The sequence below is a fragment of the Dendrobates tinctorius genome, unplaced genomic scaffold (assembly GCF_039654945.1).
Source record: "Dendrobates tinctorius isolate UK_male_01 unplaced genomic scaffold, ASM3965494v1 ptg000164l, whole genome shotgun sequence".
Classification (NCBI taxonomy): domain Eukaryota; kingdom Metazoa; phylum Chordata; class Amphibia; order Anura; family Dendrobatidae; genus Dendrobates; species Dendrobates tinctorius.
The window spans coordinates 7,088,349-7,108,459 of record NW_027361831.1 but is presented as its reverse complement, the minus strand read 5'-3'; the positions used below and the strand labels follow the sequence as shown (position 1 = coordinate 7,108,459).

The window sequence follows — 20,111 nt, the reverse complement described above, 5'->3', positions numbered from 1 at the left end:
CCCAACAAATTTTAGGATCCATTTTTATCCTGTTACCCATGTGAAAATGAAAAAAATGATGCTAAAAGAAAATTTTTGTTGGAAAAATTAAAATGTCAATTTTTTCCTTCCATGTTGCTTTAGTCCCTGTGAAGCACCCGAAGGGTTAATAATCTTCTTGAATGTAGTTTTGAGTAGCTTGATGGGTGCAATTTTTAGAATTGTGTCACTTTTGTGTATTTTCTGCCATATAGACCCCTCAAAGTGACTTCAAATGTGAGATGGTCCCTAAAAGAAATGGTTTTGTAAATTTTGTTGTAAAAATGAGAAATCGATGGTCAACTTTGAACCCTTATAACTTCCTAACTAAAAAAAAAAAATGTGGTTCCTGAATTGTGCTGGTGTAAAGTAAACATATGTGAAATGTTTCTTATTAAGTATTTTGTGTGCCATATCTCTGGGATTTAAGGGCATGAAAATTCAAAGTTGGAAATTTTCAAAATTTTTGCCAAAATTCCGTTTTTTTTCACATATAAACGCAAGTCGTATCAAAGAAATTTTACCACTATCATGAAGTACAATATGTCACGAGAAAACAATGTCAGAATATCCATGCCATATAGACCCCTCAAAGTGACTTCAAATGTGAGGTGGTCCCTAAAAAAAATGGTTTTGTAAAAATGAGAAATCGCTGGTCAACTTTTAACCCTTATAACTTCCTAACGAAAAAAAATTTTGTTTCCAAAATTATGCTGATGTAAAGTAGACATGTGGGAAATGTTACTTATTAACTATTTTGTGTCACATAATTCTCTTGTTTAACAGAATAAAAATTCAAAATTTGAAAATTGTGAAATTTTCAACATTTTCGCCAAATTTCCATTTTTTCACAAATAAACGCAAAAATTATCAACCTAAATTTACCACTAACATGAAGCACAATATGTCATGAAAAAACATTGTCAGAATCGCTAGGATGCGTTGAAGCGTTCCTGAGTTATTCCCTCATAAAGGGACACTGGTCAGAATTGCAAAAAATGGCCGGGTCATTAAGGTCAAAATAGGCTGGGTCATGAAGGGGTTAAGAGGAGTGTTGAGGGACACGACAAATTATAGGAAAATCCATTGATCAGGTGTGGGGGGAGAGTTGTAGTATGTGGGCTAGTGGGGTTTGTGTGGCAGGGCTGCTTTTTTGTCCCTGTCCGGCACTGCATCTCGGGGTAATTTTTCAGGAAGCTCCGCACCACCAAATTCAGGACAAGCACCAGGTAAGTGATGTGCATCAAACTGGCTAGGACCAGTGCTGCTATGAGATTTCTTATTTCTTCCATTGTCACACACCACCAGGTCGGGCTTGAGGTTCAACTGCAGCAACCACTCATCGGATTGTTGTTTGACTACTGTCCACAGCTTCTGCACGGTGTGGGATTTTTTTCCCCCAAACATGAGTTTCATAACAGCCTGCTGTCATTTCCCCTTGCTGTACTGAAGTTGGTGGTGCAAGTGTTATGCTGACTGGATGAAGAGGTGGTGGAGAAAGCATGTACGGAGAAACATCCAAAAATCCTCGGTGATGGTAGGACATGCGCCAGAGTGGTTTCTGCCTCATGCCCAGCTCCATTACATTTACCCAGTTGGCAATTAGGGAGAAAAAATGTCCCTACCCGTGCATATTAGTCCACGTATCAGTGGTTATGTGGATCTTGACACTGATGACGTTGTGCTGCGCTCAGCTAATTTTCTACGCAACATGTTTGTGCAGGGCAGGGTTGGCTTGCCTGGACAAATAGTGGCTGCTAGGAACCACGTACATTGGTTCTTGTGAGCCCAACGTATTGTTACCCCTTTATAAATCACTTGTGAGTGGGAGGAAGAGGCCAAGACTGCAGCAGAAGAGGGAGCAAGGAGGAGGCTCAGATCTTTCCTGTTTTTTAGAGGTCTACTCCACTCCAGCCAGGTCCACCTCACCTGGACCTCAGCTTCTGGTTCAAATTATTTTTTTTTATTCTACGTTTTTTTAAGTAATTTCCCTTTCCACATTTGTTTGCAGAGCAATTGCCCTTCTCTTTCCCCCATTTTGCAGTCCCCTAGCCTGTTCTATGACCATTTTATAGCACCAAAGTTTGGGTCGTCATTGACTTCTATTGGATTCAGGGTTATGTTCTGGTCAAGTTCTGATGCCTGAACCAAATTTTGAACTACATTTCGTCCAACCCGACCATCCACAGGTCAGCTCATCTCTAATAGAGATACGGTAACAATTCATTTTTGGATTTGTGGCAGCTCTGTTTCCTCTCGGTTAAAACTTTTTTCCTTTCAGGCCATCGGGGGTTAATGTCAGTTTTTACCCGCTGGCAATCTGGTGTTACTGCAGTGCTGCTGGGTCAGCTGATGTGGGTGGTGACCACTCCCACCATCCTTTAAAAGGTCACTTGATGTATCAGCTGACTGTTGGTGATAAAATTCCTTTCTGGAGACCAGCCAAGCAGGAGTTCTCTGGTGTCAGCCACGTCTGGCGTTTGGAGTCCAGTTGCTGTTATTATCTGTGGTGTGGAGCTTAGCATAAGCTAAGTCTGGAGTTTTTGTTACCTTGTCCCTTTGGAGTCTGTCACTTCCCCCTGTGTTTATTATCTGCAGAGGTGAGGCTAGTGCTCCTTGCCGGCCAATACACTAGCCAGGGCAGAGTTAGGTGACAAATAGGGATGAGGTATCCTGACGGCGGTGGGGAAGGACCCGCATAGGGTGTTAGGTGAGTTCAGGGACAGGCTCAGGTGGTGAATGTGCTTTATTAAATAATAAATATCACAAATCCACAAATAACATTTGACATCCCTGTAATCATAACGACCCGCACAAAACAGTCATCAGATTATTTACTGGGATCAGTAAATAGTGTGATTGATATTCTTTTTCTATTAAACCATAAAAAAATTAATAAAAATGTAACACTAAAGCAGTCTTCACACATACTGTACATGCTACTTTTTTTCCACTGCGTTTTATTCTGCAAATTTTTTGCAGGTGTCTGCAGCACACGGAACAATAACAATCTTTTCTGATTATTGTGTTTGCTGCGTTTCTTTTCTGCGCGTTCCCCCTTATTTGATGCTGTGGAGACACGGGGGTCAAAGGAGCCCTGGTCCGCTAACAGAAACCACATGGACCAGGGATCATCCCACCGAACGCCTACTTTCCTTTCCCCGTGGGCATACTACTACTCGGACAACACAGGGTGAAAATACTTTATTGAACCATAAAACAGGCAAATAACACGTTGAACAGTCCCAGCACAATATTCAAGATGGTGCAAAATTACAGAGTCTGACCCTTCTGCCGACTCTGCAGGATAAAAGCAGCTGAAACTTCAGAGCTTCTAGGGCCGACTACCCAACCTGTAGCACTCACAGAGAGGAGGTAACAACAAGCTGGGGAAGCTGACAGTCCATTGAGGTACAAGATCAGGTGACTGGAGGTTCACTACCTGGCTTCTCTGAACATCTCCATGGAGCCAGATGACCATTCCTGGCTTTCCCAAACATATCCATGAAGCTCAGGTGACCGGTGGATCTTGACTACCTCAAATGTATCCATCCCCTCCACCTACTAATAAATAAATCCTCCCTTCCCCCACTCCTGATGCAGCTACAGATGACTTCGGGACACAGCACCGACCTCCTGGGTCAGGTTCCCAGGTCTGGAGATGTGGCCCCGGGCCGGTGCTATAGATGTATGAGGGGCTGTTTTCTGCTGTATGAGCTGTACATGTAATGGAGACATTCTGGGGACAAATTATCCCAGAAGTAGAACTTATCTTTAGTGAATGGAGCTGGATTTTACCTTGTTGTTTTCTCTTTATAATTTAATGACCTCGTTCTCGGACCCCATTGTTACTCCCCGACTGTCATGGCGATATATTGGGAGGTGTCTATGGGGAACACAAGGCTCCCCCTCTGTGCCCGAGATATAATGGAGGAGGCTCTCTGTCTCAGATACAATAATGGATGTTGTCTCTCAGTTGCCTCAGATATATAGAAGATGTCTTCTCTCTGTCCTCATCAAGAATGGAGAAAGTTCTATTGCTCTCTGGCTAAAACTGTGATATTTGTTTTTTTCTTAAGGACGTTTTTCAGCTTTTCTCCTCAACCCTCGTTAGTGAGATCATACGATATACAAGCCTCTGATTGCTCCGGTGATGCCCTGTACTACTGTAGTGCGGGGTATTATCCCTGCCTGTCAGTGTGATACTAATGGCCCCATACACATGAGATAACTGTTGGCCGGACAATCATTCGGCTGATTTCTATTTCTCCCGACTCCCCACACAACTGTCCTACTCGGCCGGGCTTTCCTGTGATCTCTATAAAATGTCTACCATTTGGCATATAAGGTGCACCATGTGTCTCACGCTTCTTGTATGGTGTTTTACAAGCGTTGTTGGAGCCAATTGTATTTTGTAACTTATTAGCACCTGTTTATTTCTGGTGTTTTTCATGTAATTTAGGGGCCATTCCATCCAAACTGAACATTCCTGTATCACCTGTAAAAAACTTGTAAAAAATAATTATGAAATAATAATAAATATCTAATATTATAACATGGGGTCTTAACTACAACCAGTAAAAAAAAACCTAAACATAATTATTGTCCAGTTCAGAGTTTGGCGCTTTCCTTACTCTGTACTGAACAATAGGTCGATTTTTGGTAACATAGTTTAACATTTTGTCACTGGTAGAAACTGTAATTTCACCACATAATTTGAAAATACATACTCAGACATATCTGTTTCTACCATAAAACAAATGTGATATATTTCCTTATAATTTATTTATATATTTTAAGCTCTGTGAATGGAACACCTGTAACTATGGAATGGCGCCTAGGGAAATCTAAGCTGAAAATCCCAGGGAAAAAAAAAACATAAAACACAAACAGCTTTTATAAATGCCTCAAACTATTCTGTGTGTATTAGATATAAGATCTAACAGGATAAAAGATAACAGTGTGGGGAAGACGGAGACCATTCATATAGACGGCCGGTGGTGATGGAGTCAGTGATGGACTCTGGCCAGATATGTTTCTGGAGCCGTAGTAGAAGATGAAGATGTCCTCATCATCATGAAGTAGTTATTCCTCCTGTCCCGTGTAATGAATATCTCCTGCAGTATTGCTAATGCCGATTCCAGTGTCGGAAAATGACACGAGAATTAGCGTTATGGAAGATGAGTCTATGAGGAACGTATTCAGCTGCCGACTCCGAGGAAGAAACTGCTTGTTGTGTGTGGTGTAAAATATATAGGAAACTAAATGCTGTAAAATAATAAACCTCATATATTTCCCTTATTATCTCCAGTAATTGTATTGTTACTCGGGATTCTTTATGATGTTACATCGTCATCTTCTCCCATTCAGATTCCTACAATATCGGATCCTCTCAGTGTAGATCTTCTGTATAAGTGGATTTTTCAGATTTACCCATCAGGGATGAACATGGACAGTGACAAGATGGTGGAGAAGATATTACACCTCACCCTAGAGATCCTCTTCCGGCTTACTGGAGAGGTGAGAGATTCTGATAACGTCACATTACATCATTCTTATCTATGGGAATAACAGATGGACAGAACTGGAGAGGTGAGGACTCTGGAAATGTCTGTAGTGAGATTTATTAATGTGTCTCTCCATAACCAGGATTACACAGTAGTGAAGAAGACCTCTAGTGAGCGCTGTCAGGTTCCTGTGTCTGTGGGATGGATAAGAACCCTGAGCCCAATCATAACACCTTCACTTCACCCCCTGATACATGAGGCCATCAATGACCAGAAGATCCTTGAACTCTCCTACAAAATGATTGCGCTGCTGACTGGAGAGGTGACACTGCTGGGAATGCTGGGATATTATACAGTAACGCTATGAAGTGATTTAGGGAATGACGGTGTCATTGCATGTTATAAACAAAAAGGACCCCGATGGGCATAATGAAAGCAACAGGGGATCAAAGAGTATATTCAACCACAAAAAGAATTTTATTAGCATAAATTAACACATAACATACGGTAAGTATGAGCAGAGTATCGCTACTAAAGCAGGAAAATAGGGGATCAATATAAAAAGTAGAGCCAAAAGTACAAATGTATAATGTGAGTAAGTTTATGCAAAACCTGAGGCCCTGCACAATGTGCACAAATAGAAATAATTTTGACTGAAATAAGTGGTCAGCAACAGTTAATCAATGTGCAAAGGCAGAGCTGCAATAAAGGGTTAATGTATACACCGAGGTCCTAATGAAATCTGGCACTCACTCATAGAACCCAAGCATAGGGTATTGTCCTCATGTGAGAGGGAGGGTGTTAGAGAACGATTGGATACACTGTGTCATAATAAGAATAAAGTGCTTGCTGTGCAAAACAATGGAGCTGTAAGGTGCATATTGTTAGGCTGATACTTACAAAGATATAGAGTAAAAGGATCCCAGCCTGCCTCCCCTAAGCATGTTTTGGCGTGTCTTCATCAGGCAGTGCTCCTAACGAAAACACAGCGAAACGCGCGTAGGGGCTGCAGGCTGGGATCCTTTTACTCTATATCTTTGTAAGTATCAGCCTAACAATATGCACCTTACAGCTCCATTGTTTTACACAGCATGCACTTTTTTCTTATTATGACACAATGTATCCAATCGTTCTCGAAGGGTCCTGTTACACATAGCGACGCTCCAGCGATCCCGACAAGGGTACGATCTGGTAAGGATCGCTGGTACGTCGCTACATGGTCACTAGTAAGCTGTCAAACAGGCAGATCTATTCAACGACGCAGCAACGATACAGCGATCCGTATAACGACCTCGGCGGTCTTTGGGACCTTGTCACACAGCAGCTATTCTGACGACTCACGCCTGCGTCCCTGAGTTCTGCGTCGCCAACGACCAAAAAATGTCCTAGGACATTCGAGCACGATCAGCGATATCCAACGGGGGGCCGGTCGCCGCTATGCGTCACATGTAGCGAGGTCACTGTTGCGTCACACAACCTGTGACGTTTCAGCGATCTCACTAACAATCTCGTTATGTGAGATGGGGCCTTAACACCATCCACCTAACATGAGGACAATACCCTATGCTTGGGTTCTATGAGTGGTTGCCAGATTTCGTAAGGACCTCGGTGTTTACATTAACCCTTTATTGCAGCTCTGCCTTTGCACATTGATTAACTGTTTGCTGACCACTTATTTCAGTCAAAATTATTTCTATTTGTGCAGGGCCTCAGGCTTTGCACAATGTACTTACATTATACATTTGTACTTTTCGCTATACTTTTTATTATTGAGCTCCTATTTTCCTACTTTGGTAGTGATCCTCTGCTCAGACTTAATTTCTGTGTTAATTTATGCTAATAAAATTCTTTCTGTGGTTGAATATACTCTTTGATCCCCAGTTGCTTTAATTACGCCCATTGAGGTCATTTGTGTTTATACTGCGTTTTGAGTTTGGACATGCTACTTTTTTTATTTATCTCAGGAAATTTCTTACATAACGGCATCATTGTATGTGTCAGGTTCCTATAAGGTGTCAGGATGTCACCGTCTATTTCTCCATGGAGGAGTGGGAGTATTTAGAACGACACAAAGATCTGTACAGGAACGTCATGATGGAGGTTCCCCAGACCCTCACATCACTAGGTAATGGACAGGACTAAATACACATGCGGCTTTTAATTATCTGTATGTAGAAAATGCATTAAATCCTTGTATGTGTTTCCTCCAGTTCTATCCAGTAAGAGGACAACACCAGAGAGATGTCCCCGTCCTCTTCTTCTACAGGACTGTAAACAAGAAAATTCCAATGTCCCTCAGAATCATCAGGTAGATAGAGATAAGTTGTCATGAGATGTCCCCTATTATGTGTTGACAGCTATGACGGTCTCGTTTTACTCACCAGTATTATGCTTTATACTTGTGTAATGAGAATGTTGGAGGTGGAAGGATTAGAGCTGATCATAGATGTGACGTCTCCATCTGTTTGTGACTTTTACAATATTTGTTTCAGGATGAATACCTGATCCATATTAATACTACAGAGACATATGTGAGGGGTGATGAGCAGTGTACAGAGGAGATTCCTACATACGACTACCCAGGTGAGTAGTATTCACTAATTGCAGAGAAGTCAGATTCTTCTCAGTCACTGGCTGTCGTGATAATGTTTGAGTATGGCTGCAATCCAGTGGCCAGAGGAGCACGAACGGGGAACAACGAGCGGTAGTTCTAGTTGTTGAAATTAGCGCTAGGAATCCTAGGGAGAAGAAAGGAATGGGAACAGTCTGAGTAAGGCCATGTTCACATGTTCAGTGTTTTACATCAGTATTTGTAAGCCAAAACCAGTAGTGGGTGAAAATTGCTAAAGTGGTGCATGTGATTGTATTATACTTTTTCCTCTTATTCTTCCAGTTCTGGTTTGGGCTTACAAATACTTATGTAAAATACTGCACATGTGAACATGGGCTAAGATAGTTCTCAGGAGCTGGAGACTGGATCTAGACTAAAGGCCAGACACAATAATCAAGAAATGAATGAATAATAGCAGCCAATAGTGGTCAATCCACAGAAAGACTACAGAATTTTGACACCAGCCTTTCTCCTTTATCAGCAGTGTAGTCTGGCCATATTGCAATCATGTTATCAGTAAATTACCAGAGCCAGAATGGGTTTGTAGCAAACAAGTCATGCCAGATTAATCTAATTTCCTTCTATGATGGAATCACTGACTGGGTGGATCAGGGAAATGCGGTAGATATACTGTAGTATATCTCAACTTCAGGAAAGTATTTGATAAATTATCTCATACTATCCTTATTGAAAAAATGACCAAGTTTGGGATTGACAAAGCTGTGGGTTAGGTGGATTCATAACTGGCTCAGTGATCGTACTCAAAGAGTATTAATAAATGGTTACACATCCAATTTTGGAAGAGTGTTTGAAGTGGGGTACCACAAGTCTCAAGTGATGACCCCAGTGTTGTTTAACATTTTTATAAATGATCTAGATATGTAAACTATTCATATTTGCAGACGTTGCAAAGCTAGGTGGGATAGTTTACGCTTGTGAAAAAACCAGGGGAAGAGTCTTGAGATCATTTGCATATTCCCAGTGCCTTCTGGGATAAGTGAAGAGTCTCCGCGAGCTCAACGATCACTGGGTTTTGGCCGTTGCAGCTGAAAAGAGGAAATCGGAAAACCAGGGGAAGAGTCTTGAGATCATTTGCATATTCCCAGTGCCTTCTGGGATAAGTGAAGAGTCTCCGCGAGCTCAACGATCACTGGGTTTTGGCCGTTGCAGCTGAAAAGAGGAAATCGGAAAACCAGGGGAAGAGTCTTGAGATCATTTGCATATTCCCAGTGCCTTCTGGGATAAGTGAAGAGTCTCCGCGAGCTCAACGATCACTGGGTTTTGGCCGTTGCAGCTGAAAAGAGGAAATCGGAAAAACCGCGCGCCGAATTTTGGCTCATCTTTCATCGTTTTTAAGAAATCTCAAGATGGAAGAGGCCAGGAGCCATTTGGTGAGCTGCATTTCTTGCTACATGTTCACAGACTTACCAGTGGAAAAGCCAAACTTCACATGCCACAAATGCAAGCTTGTGTCCCTGTTGGAGGAAAAGTTGCAAAATCTCGAAGAGAGGTTGGCTACGTTGAAGATCATTAAGGAAGGTGAAGAGTTCTTGGACAGAGCAGAATTATCTCTTCATGTTACAGAAAGAGAAGAAATTCGAAGTGCACCTGAAGAAACAGAGGAATGGAGACATGTGACCCAGAGAAGCAGGAGGATCAGGAGGCAGTCAGCACCCATACTGCTCAGAAACCAGTACCAGGCTCTCACGCAGGAAAATGATGAAGAAATACATCAGGATAAGACTTTGCCAACAAACAGCAACCTTGTACGCCTTCAGAGTCCTCCTGGATGGAGAAAGAAAAATGTTGTGAAGAAGAAACGGAGAGTGGTGGTCATGGGGGATTCCCTGTTGAGAGGAACAGAGGCCGCTATCTGCAGACCGGATATAACTTCAAGAGAAATGTGCTGTCTTCCAGGTGCAAAAATTAAAGATGTGTCTGACAGGATATCAGGACTCTTCAGACCTACAGATGACTACCCATTCCTGCTACTACATGTGGGGACAAATGACACCGCAAGAAACGACCTGGAAACCATCTGCAGAGACTTTGAAGACTTAGGCAAGAAAGTGAAAGAACTGGGAGCGCAGGTGGTCTTCTCTTCCATCCTCCCAGTGGATGGCCATGGAACAAGGAGGTGGAATAAGATTCTGCAGGTGAACAACTGGCTACGTCGATGGTGCCGTCAGCAACGATTTGGATTTCTGGATCACGGAGTGAACTACTTATACGATGGACTACTTGCTAGAGATGGGGTGCACCTTACGAAAACTGGAAAGCAGGTATTTGGAAGTCGCCTTGCTACACTTGTAAGGAGAGCTTTAAACTAGAACAACATGGGAAGGGAAGCAAAAGACCAGAAAAAGCCATACACCTGACAAATGCTATTGAGAACTCTGCTAATAGAAGTGGAAAGGAAGAACAAAGACGAAAGAATCTAATTAATAAAAATATTGGAGAAAGAGAAACCAATCACAAACTAAAATGTTTCTATACTAATGCACAAAGCATGGGCAACAAACAAGGAGAATTGGAACTACTAACACAGGAAAAGAAATATGATGTCATTGGAATCACTGAAACTTGGTGGGACGATACACATGATTGGAATACAAGACTAGAAGGATACAACTTATTTGCAAGAAACAGACTTGATAAACGAGGAGGGGGTGTTGCATTGTATGTTAGAAACGCATATATCTGCACAGAGATTGAAGCTTCAGAGACTGGGAGTTCTGTGGAAACTGTTTGGGTAAGAATACAAGGACAGAACAATGGAAAGGACACCATTGTAGGCATTTACTACAGGCCGCCTGTGCAAGCTGAAGATATGGATGAACTCTTTATGCATCAAATGGCCAAGTTCTCCAAAAAATATGACATAGTTGTCATGGGAGATTTCAACTATCCAGACATTTGTTGGGAATCTCTCTCAGGCAAAACTAACAGGTCAAGGAAATTCTTATCCTCTCTTGCTGACAACTTTATCTTCCAAAAGGTAGGGGAGAAAACAAGGGGAACTGCTACCTTGGATCTAATCCTTATAAACAGGGAGGAAATGGTTGAGGAGGTAAAAGTGGCTGGGACCCTAGGAGGTAGCGACCATGCTATTTTAGAATTTTGGATAACTAGAGGCGGAAGACCTGTGAAGACTCAGACGTCAAGGTTAGATTTCAGAAAGGCAGATTTTAAGGGATTCAGAAAGATAATTGGAATCCAATGGCTGGATATCCTTAAAGACAAAAATGTCCAGGAAGGATGGGAAATCTTGAAAAATGAAATTCTCAAAGCACAGCTGTTAACAATTCCGAAAAGAGGGAAGAATAGGAAGCATTTAAGGAAACCAGGATGGGTGAACACAGAACTTAAGCACATGCTAAAAAGGAAGAAAAAAATGTTTATAAAATGGAAAGAGGGAGGCATATCTAAAGAAGAATATAATGCTGTCTGCAGAATCTGCAGGGCACAAATCAGATTAGCTAAAGCTGAAAATGAATTGAGGCTTGCAAGAGATGTCAAAAGCAATAATAAAGGATTTTGGGGATATGTCAAAAGTAAAAGAAAAGTCAAAGATGCTATAGGATTTTTACAGGATGAAAATGATGAAATGGTAAGACAGGATGTTGAGAAGGCTGAACTTTTAAATTCCTATTTTGCATCTGTTTTCTCTCAGAAAGGAAATGTAACACCAACTGTTATTCACTGTCCTATTAAGGGAATAGAAGAATCCAGGATATCTATAAACAGAAAGATAGTGAGGAAACACTTAGCTAACCTAAATGAATTCAAGTCTCCAGGTCCAGATGAATTACACCCCAGAGTACTGAAGGAGATAGCAGAAGAAATTTCTGAACCACTCTCCATAATCTTTGAAAATTCTTGGAGAACAGGAGAAGTGCCAGAAGACTGGAGAAGAGCAAATGTTGTTCCTATCTTCAAAAAGGGGAAGAAGGTGGACCCAGGCAACTATAGGCCGGTGAGTCTGACTTCTATACCAGGAAAGATCTTTGAACAAATTATTAAACAACATGTAAGTCAATACCTGGATAAGAATGAAGTGATCAAACAGAGTCAGCATGGGTTTGTAACTAATAAGTCATGTCAGACTAACTTAATTTCCTTCTATGACGGTATCACTGATTGGGTGGATCAAGGAAATGCTGTAGATATAGTATATCTTGACTTCAGCAAAGCATTTGACAAAGTCTCTCATACAATCCTTATTGAAAAAATGACTAAGTATGGAATGGACAAGGCAACTGTTAGGTGGATTCATAGCTGGCTTAGTGATCGGACCCAAAGAGTGGTCGTAAATGGCTGCACATCCAGTTGGAAGAATGTCTCAAGTGGGGTACCACAGGGCTCTGTCCTGGGCCCTGTATTGTTCAACATCTTTATCAACGATTTAGATGAAGGAATTGAGGGTAAACTGATTAAATTTGCTGATGACACAAAGCTAGGAGGGATAGCTAATACTAGAGAAGAGAGAGAGAGGATTCAAAAAGATTTAAATAAACTGGAGAAGTGGGCAGTAACTAACAGAATGGTTTTTAACAGGGAGAAATGCAAAGTACTACATCTGGGCAATAAAAATGAAAAAAGCATATATAGAATGGGAGGAATAGGGCTAAGTGACAGCACATGTGAAAAAGACTTGGGTATACTAATAGATCACAGACTGAATATGAGTCAACAGTGTGATGCAGCAGCAAAAAAGGCAAATGCAGTTCTAGGATGTATTAACAGAAGCATACAGTCTAGATCACGTGAAGTCATTATTTCCCTCTACTCCTCTTTGGTCAGACCTCATCTGGAATATTGTGTCCAGTTTTGGGCACCACATTTTAAAAAAGACATCAACAAACTGGAGCAAGTTCAGAAAAGAGCGACCAGAATGGTGACCGGTCTGCAAACCCTGTCTTATGAGGAAAGGTTGCAGGATTTGGGAATGTTTAGTTTGCAAAAGAGAAGACTGAGAGGAGACTTAATTGCTGTCTACAAATATCTAAAGGGCTGTCACATTGTAGAAGGCTCAACTTTATTCTCATTTGCACAAGGAAAGACTAGAAGCAATGGGATGAAACTGAATGGGAGGAGACACAGATTAGATATTAGAAAAAACTTTTTGACAGTTAGAGTGATCAATGAGTGGAACAGGCTGCCACGAGAAGTGGTGAGTTCTCCTTCAATGGAAGTCTTCAAACAGAGGCTGGACAGACATCTGACTGGGATGATTTAGCGAATCCTGCTTTGAGCAGGGGGTTGGACCAGATGGCCCAGGAGGTCCCTTCCAACTCTACGATTCTATGATTTTATGATTCTAAAACAGAGAAAGGATTCAGAATGATCTAGATAAGCTTGAACAATGGGCAGCAACTAATAGAATGGTATATAACAGGGAAAAATGCAAGAGTCTACATCTGGCAGGAAAAACGAAAATTTCATCTACAGAAAGGGTGGAAAGAACTAAGCAACTGCACGTATGATAAAGACTTGGTTATGCTAATAGATCACAGACTGCACATGAGTCAACAGCAAAAACGGCATACACAGTTCTAGGATGTATTAATAGAAGCATAGAGTCTAGATCACATTAAGTATTTATCCCCCTCTAAGCCTCCTTGGTCAGGCCTCATCTGGAATACTGTGTCTAGTTCTGGGCACCACATTTTAAAAAAGGCATTGAAAAACTGGAACAAGTTCAGAGACGAGCTACCAAGATGGTGAGCTGAATGCAAACTACATCCTAGGAGGAACAGTTAAAAGATCTGGGAATGTTTAGCCTACAAAAAAGAGAGCTAATATGAGACTGACTAGCTGTCTACAAATATCTGAAGGGATGGCAGTGTAATTTGCACATGGAAACATAAGAAGCAATGGAATGAAACTGAAAGGGGACGATACAGAATAGATATTAGAACAGTTTTTTTGCAGTGAGGTTGATCAATAAGTGGAACAGACTGCCACGAGAGGTGGTAAGTTCTTCAATGGAAGTCTTCAAACAGAGGCTGGACAGACATCTCTCTGAGATGGTTTAGTGAATTCTTGAGTAGGGGGTTGGACAATGATGACCCTTAAGGTCCCTTCCAACTTAACATTCTATGACTCTATGATCACCATTTTACCGCTAAACCACCACATACCAGTTCTTCACCTGACACTGTTCAAATTATTTTGGGCATTGAACGCCCTTCTTCTATAGAATTTACAACCTGGAGTATCCACTTACCCCCTGGAATTAGAAAATGTTGACCCTTACTTGCCCAGACCTGTAAACTACAAAGCTAAATGACAGCATTTGTAGAATGTGCTGACAAGTTAGAAAATCACTTGACGAAAAATATCGAGATTGTTCTCTAAGAGGAAGCGGATGGTGATGATTGCCTCTGCCAAATGCCTGAGATCTAAATTTAAGACACCACTGTTCTGTACCATTTTAAAAAGTTTTCCTTAATGTCTAATATTTCTTCAAAAACTCATCTAACAAAAAATATTGGTCTCTAAGATAGTTTAGATAGCCAAGAGACTATAGTAGTTAGTGCCCAAAAATACTCTGATTTATCCACTTCCCGCAGCCAGTATTGTGTTCCTCCTAACCAAGCCCCATTTTTCAAATCAGGCATGTGTCACTTTATATGGTGATAATTTTGGATGCTTTTTCTGATTCCAATTATTCTTGACTATTTTTTCTGGAACACATTATACTTTATCTTTCTGGTAATTTTAGGTTATCTCCTTCAGACAGAATTATATATACTTCCCGACCAATGCAATATGTATATGTCATGTAATTCATGCTTCCACCGTGACTAAATGCACGGTGATCACATGTTTCTGACAGCAAGGGGTGGGTGGTGCCGCTTCACCCCCTGCCCCACCTTCATCTTTGATCGTGGTGATTGGCTGTTCAATTCTGAACTGCCAATCACTGCGATTTTAGCATTTTAGGCAATTAAATTGCCTGAAACACTGACTTTCAGCTATGCAGCTATGATTGGTGCACCAATCAAAGGCTAGAGCTTATCAACGGTAGCTTCACCAGCCCCAGCACTGATTGATGCGATGGGACGATGATGCCGTTCGCGCTAATCAGTGTTCAGAGTCACGGTGTGACTTCACAGTGACCACCCTGAACTTTCTCATTTCAGCTTGGAGACGTTGTAGGTCGGTTACTGTGCTGTTCTACTTCTGGATCTCCTGGAACTTATGGTACTACAGACTGTTTTTGCCTGTTCCATAACTGTTGTTGCTGTTCCTGAAAAAAGAAAGACGTTCCTGTCCCCAGCTTTTTCCTAATCCACCTGTGGAGACATGAGGGTCAGTAGGTGCTCTCTTCCACTGGACTTGCTGTCTCTAGAAAGGCTGCATGAACAAGAGCTCATCCCTCTGAACGCCTGTTCTCTTTCGCTGTGAGCAGAATACTAATCAGACAACAAAGGGTAAGGGTAACACAATGGGGTGATACTTTATTGGATCTCCAACAGGGAATAACATATAGTACAGTCCCAGCAAGGACATAAGATGGTGCAAATGGTAGAGTTTCACCGTTCAGTTGGCTTGCCAGGAATTTGAACATCTGTGAGTTCAGGGCCTCCAGGGCCAACTATCCCAACCAGTGTCACCCCGATTTTGGCAGACACCCACAGAGAGGAGTTAGCGGGAAGCTTACAAAGCTGACTGTCCATTGAGGTATGTGGCCAAGTGACTTGATTATCTCAACCTGGATTCTCCAAATGACTTCATACATTTAGTGACGGGCAGTGAATCAAATCTGTGTTCCTATGGTTTGAGCCATGGTGCCCTAGCTGCTGTTCTCTAGAGTCTCACTGTATAGTGGTACCTTTTATACCCACAGCTGTACTTTAGGGAATTTTCCACAGTTTTGGGAGAGGACGGAGGAGATCATCTCACTGTTCGAGTGTTCAGTTAACCTGCATATTTCATCCTTCAATGCTTGAAGAACAAGCTGCAGGGACTGATGAATGCTTGATGACTAACTATTTATCAAATTATCAAACCAAACATCAATTGTTCAATTAACCTTCGCCTTTGTCCCTCAACGTTATAAAAACTGAATGAGTGTAACAGTCAGAGAATTGTAATTAATGTAAGGTAGAAGTACCTTGTGTCCCTCAAGTATAGCAGAACAAATAGCTGCAAGGGCTGATACAAAAAATGTTCAAAAAAATATTAATTTCAAGGATATTTTATTCAAAAATAATTTGCTTTATTCTTGGCAGATGACTGTACCAGAAGATCAGAGGGACAAATGACATCTTCAATTTTTAAATCAGATGAACTTGAGATCACACATGATACAATTGAAGTGGATGCCATTACTCCAGGTACACCATCATCCCTTCACACCGAAGATCTATCATCTGATCCTTTGAAAAAGGTCCTTTCTTCTGATTCAATACAGACTACTAATAGAAATAAAAGTCATAAAAGACGCATGAAAAAAATAAATGCTCTTAAAGCAAAGAAGCCTATTTCAAGTTCAGAATGTGGAAATAGTTTTCCCCTCAAAACATCTTTTTTTATACATCAAAAAGTTCACACAGAGGAAAAGAGATTTTCATGTTCCAAATGTGGGAGGGATTTTAACAAGGAATCAGATCTTGTTATACATAAGAGAATTCATGCTGAGGAGAAGCCATATTTATGTTCAGAATGTGATAAATGTTTTAAAGTTAAATCAAAACTTATAAGACATCAGAGAATTCACACAGGGGAGAAACCATATCTTTGTTCAGAATGTGGAAAATGTTTTAACCGGAAATCTTACCTTGTTGTTCACCAGAGAACTCATACAGGGGAGAAGCCACATTCGTGTTCAGAATGTGGAAAATGTTATGGACAGAGATCAGATCTTGTTGCACACCAGAGATCTCACACTGGGGAAAAGCCTTTTTCATGTTCAGAATGTGGAAAATGTTATCGACAGAGATCACACCTTGTTAGACACCAGAGAAGTCACACAAGGGAGAAGTCTATTTCATGTTTAGAATGTGGGAAATGTTTTAGAAAGAAATCTTGTCTTGTTATTCATCAGAGAACTCACACTGGGGAAAACCCTTTTTCATGTTCAGAATGTGGGAAATGTTTTATTCAGAAATCATTTCTTGTTACACATCAAAGAATTCACACAGGGGAGAAACCATATTCATGTTCAGAATGTGGGAAATGTTTTGCTCAGAAATCATTTCTTGTTGCACATCAAAGAATTCACACAGGGGAGAAACCATATTCATGTTCAGAATGTGGGAAATGTTTTACTCAGAAATCATTTCTTGTTGCACATCAAAGAATTCACACCGGGGAGAAACCATTTTCATGTTCAGAATGTGGGAAATGTTTTTCATTTAAGTCATATGTTTATAGACACCAGAGAACTCACACAGGGGAGAAGCCTTTTTCATGTTTAGAATGTGGGAAATGTTTTGCAGATAAAGCATACCTTGTTATTCACCAAAGAACTCACAAAGGGGAAAAGCTTTTTTCATGCTCAGAATGTGGAAAATGTTTTGCTCGTAAATCACTTCTTGTTGAACATCAAATAATTCACACAGGGGAGAAACCATATTCATGTTTAGAATGTGGGAAATGTTTTTCATTTAAATCAAATCTTGATAGACATCAAAAAATTCACACAGAGGAGAAGCCTTTTTCCTGTTCAGAATGTGGGAAATGTTTTGTACTTAAATTACATCTTGTTAGACATCAGAAAAATCACACAGGGGAGAAGCCTTTTTCATGTTTAGAATGTGGGAAATGTTTTTCATTTAAATCATATCTTCATAGACATCAGAAAAATCACACAGGGGAGAAACCTTTTTCTTGCTCAGAATGTGGGAAATGTTTTGTAGATAAAGCATACCTTGTTATTCACCAAAGAACTCACAAAGGGGAAAAGCTTTTTTCATGTTCAGAATGTGAAAAATGTTTTGCTCGTAAATCATTTCTTGTTGTACATCAAAGAATTCACACAGGGGAGAAACCATATTCATGTTCAGAATGTAGGAAATGTTTTTCATTTAAATCAAATCTTGATAGACATCAGAAAATTCACACAGGGGAGAAGCCTTTTTCCTGTTCAGTATGTGGGAAATGCTTTGTTCTTAAATTATATCTTGTTAGACACCAGAGAACTCACACTGGGGAGAAGCCATTTTCCTGTTCAGAATGTGGGAAATGTTTTACCCAAAAAAGGCACCTTCTTGAACATCTAAAATCCCACACAGGGGAATACATTATGATACCTGGAATGTGAAAACTGAATTACTGGAAATTATATTTTGTTAACCATTAAAAATAATGCACACATGTTATGGACAAATTGTACAAAACCATTGAAACAATGCTACTCAATTTGGAGTGATCTGAACAGTTTCTACTTAAAGTCTTGCTGGTTTATTTCAGTCCTCGTAAACCACATCACAGGAAATTCAAATACAGGCCTTGTCCAGCATAAAATAAAACATACAGCAACAAGTCCATATAATAGTGCTGGTTAGCCCACCTGCCTTAGTGTCCAGCTTCTTAGTCCTTTTGCAAAGGCATGCAATCGAGATCTACACACCTCCATATTGACTTTTGGGTTTTCATTGGCTGTAAGCCATAACCATCAACATTAACAGAAATAAACACTTGAAATAGATTCCTCTGTTTTTAACGACTCTATATAATATGAGTTTCACTTTTTGTATTGATGAACTGAAATTAACTTTTTGATATTCTAATTTTGAAAGAAGCACTTGTAGTAGTTTATTAACCATCAATGGGAATTGAATCCCTTCAAAACAAGGCATGGAACCTGATAAGGTGCCCATTTTATCCAAACCTGCTGGTTCATATGGTTTCCAAGCTCCCAAAGCCATGAAATAGACAAAGAAATTTGGAGTTGCCAATCATCCCTCTTTTCTAGACTTTTGGAGATGAAGCCTCTTCAGCTTCAACTCTTTACCTTCACACAAGGTCTTTAAAAACATGTTTTATTATTTTAAATGCTTTTTTTGTATTAAAATTGTAATATTTGAGATGTGATATATTTTATAGGGGAAATTACAATAAAATGTCTACAATCCTCTTTTTCTTTCTCCCACTCCACTGTTCAGAAATATTTTTTTTAAATCAAATTTTTTTTATTGAATTTTATAAAGAGTAAGGGTACCGTTACACCTAGCGACTCACCAGCGATCCCGACCAGCGATATGACGCGGTCAGGATCGCTGGTGCATCGCTAAGTGGTCGCTAATGAGCTGCCACTCAGGCAGATCTCACCAGCGACATCGCTGGGGACGGGGATCACTACTTACCTGTCAGACGCGGCGATCCTGCGTCCTCCCGCCCGGCTCCACGCGTCGCTCGTCGGCGCCACAGGAAGCGCCGCAGGAAGTGACCGACGAGGAATGGTCCAGCAGCTTCTCGCGCGATCAGCGATAATCAGCGGGGGAGCCGGTCGGAGGTAAGTATCACATGCAGCGATATCGCTAGCAATATCGCTGCTACGTCACAAAATCGGTGACTTTGCAGCGATATTGCTAGCGATATCGCAGTGTGTAACGGGGGCTTAACACAAAGAGAAAAACAACAACAAACAAACACTGGAAAAACACAGCTCTCCACCCCCCAACCTTAAGAAGCATTAATCATGAGTTATTTATACATCTTGGCTCTGCAAAACCAGCATAATTAGGTGAACAAATATTTGAACATGGTAACAATAGTCAAACCAATCACATATAACTTGTGGAAGTACTAATAACATTTTAATTAATTTTCAAAGAAGTTTAATTTGAGGCATCATATAAACATAACTCAAAGCAAGCCGAGGCGAAATCTCCTCTGTTCCCTAAATGTCAAACCAGAGCCATCAACCCATAGACCCCATATTCTTGTCAAATTTAGAGCTAGCATCTCTTTTTAGGTATATGTCTTTTTCCAAATTTACTAACCAGTTATCTTTATCTATA

At 40.7% G+C, this 20,111-nt stretch overlaps 1 protein-coding gene across 1 annotated transcript in view; it reads left to right on the top strand.

Annotated features, from left to right (window-relative positions):
- LOC141052927 (uncharacterized) overlaps positions 1-19,240 on the top strand; it is a 70,796-nt gene extending 51,556 nt beyond the window's left edge. The window contains exons 6-11 of the mRNA XM_073550248.1: positions 5,389-5,538; positions 5,668-5,847; positions 7,527-7,650; positions 7,736-7,833; positions 8,018-8,108; positions 16,377-19,240. Coding sequence (XP_073406349.1) covers positions 5,389-5,538; positions 5,668-5,847; positions 7,527-7,650; positions 7,736-7,833; positions 8,018-8,108; positions 16,377-18,409 — 2,676 coding nt within the window. The 3' untranslated portion in view covers positions 18,410-19,240. The remainder of the gene's footprint in view (positions 1-5,388; positions 5,539-5,667; positions 5,848-7,526; positions 7,651-7,735; positions 7,834-8,017; positions 8,109-16,376) is intronic.
- The last annotated feature ends 871 nt before the right edge of the window (positions 19,241-20,111 follow it).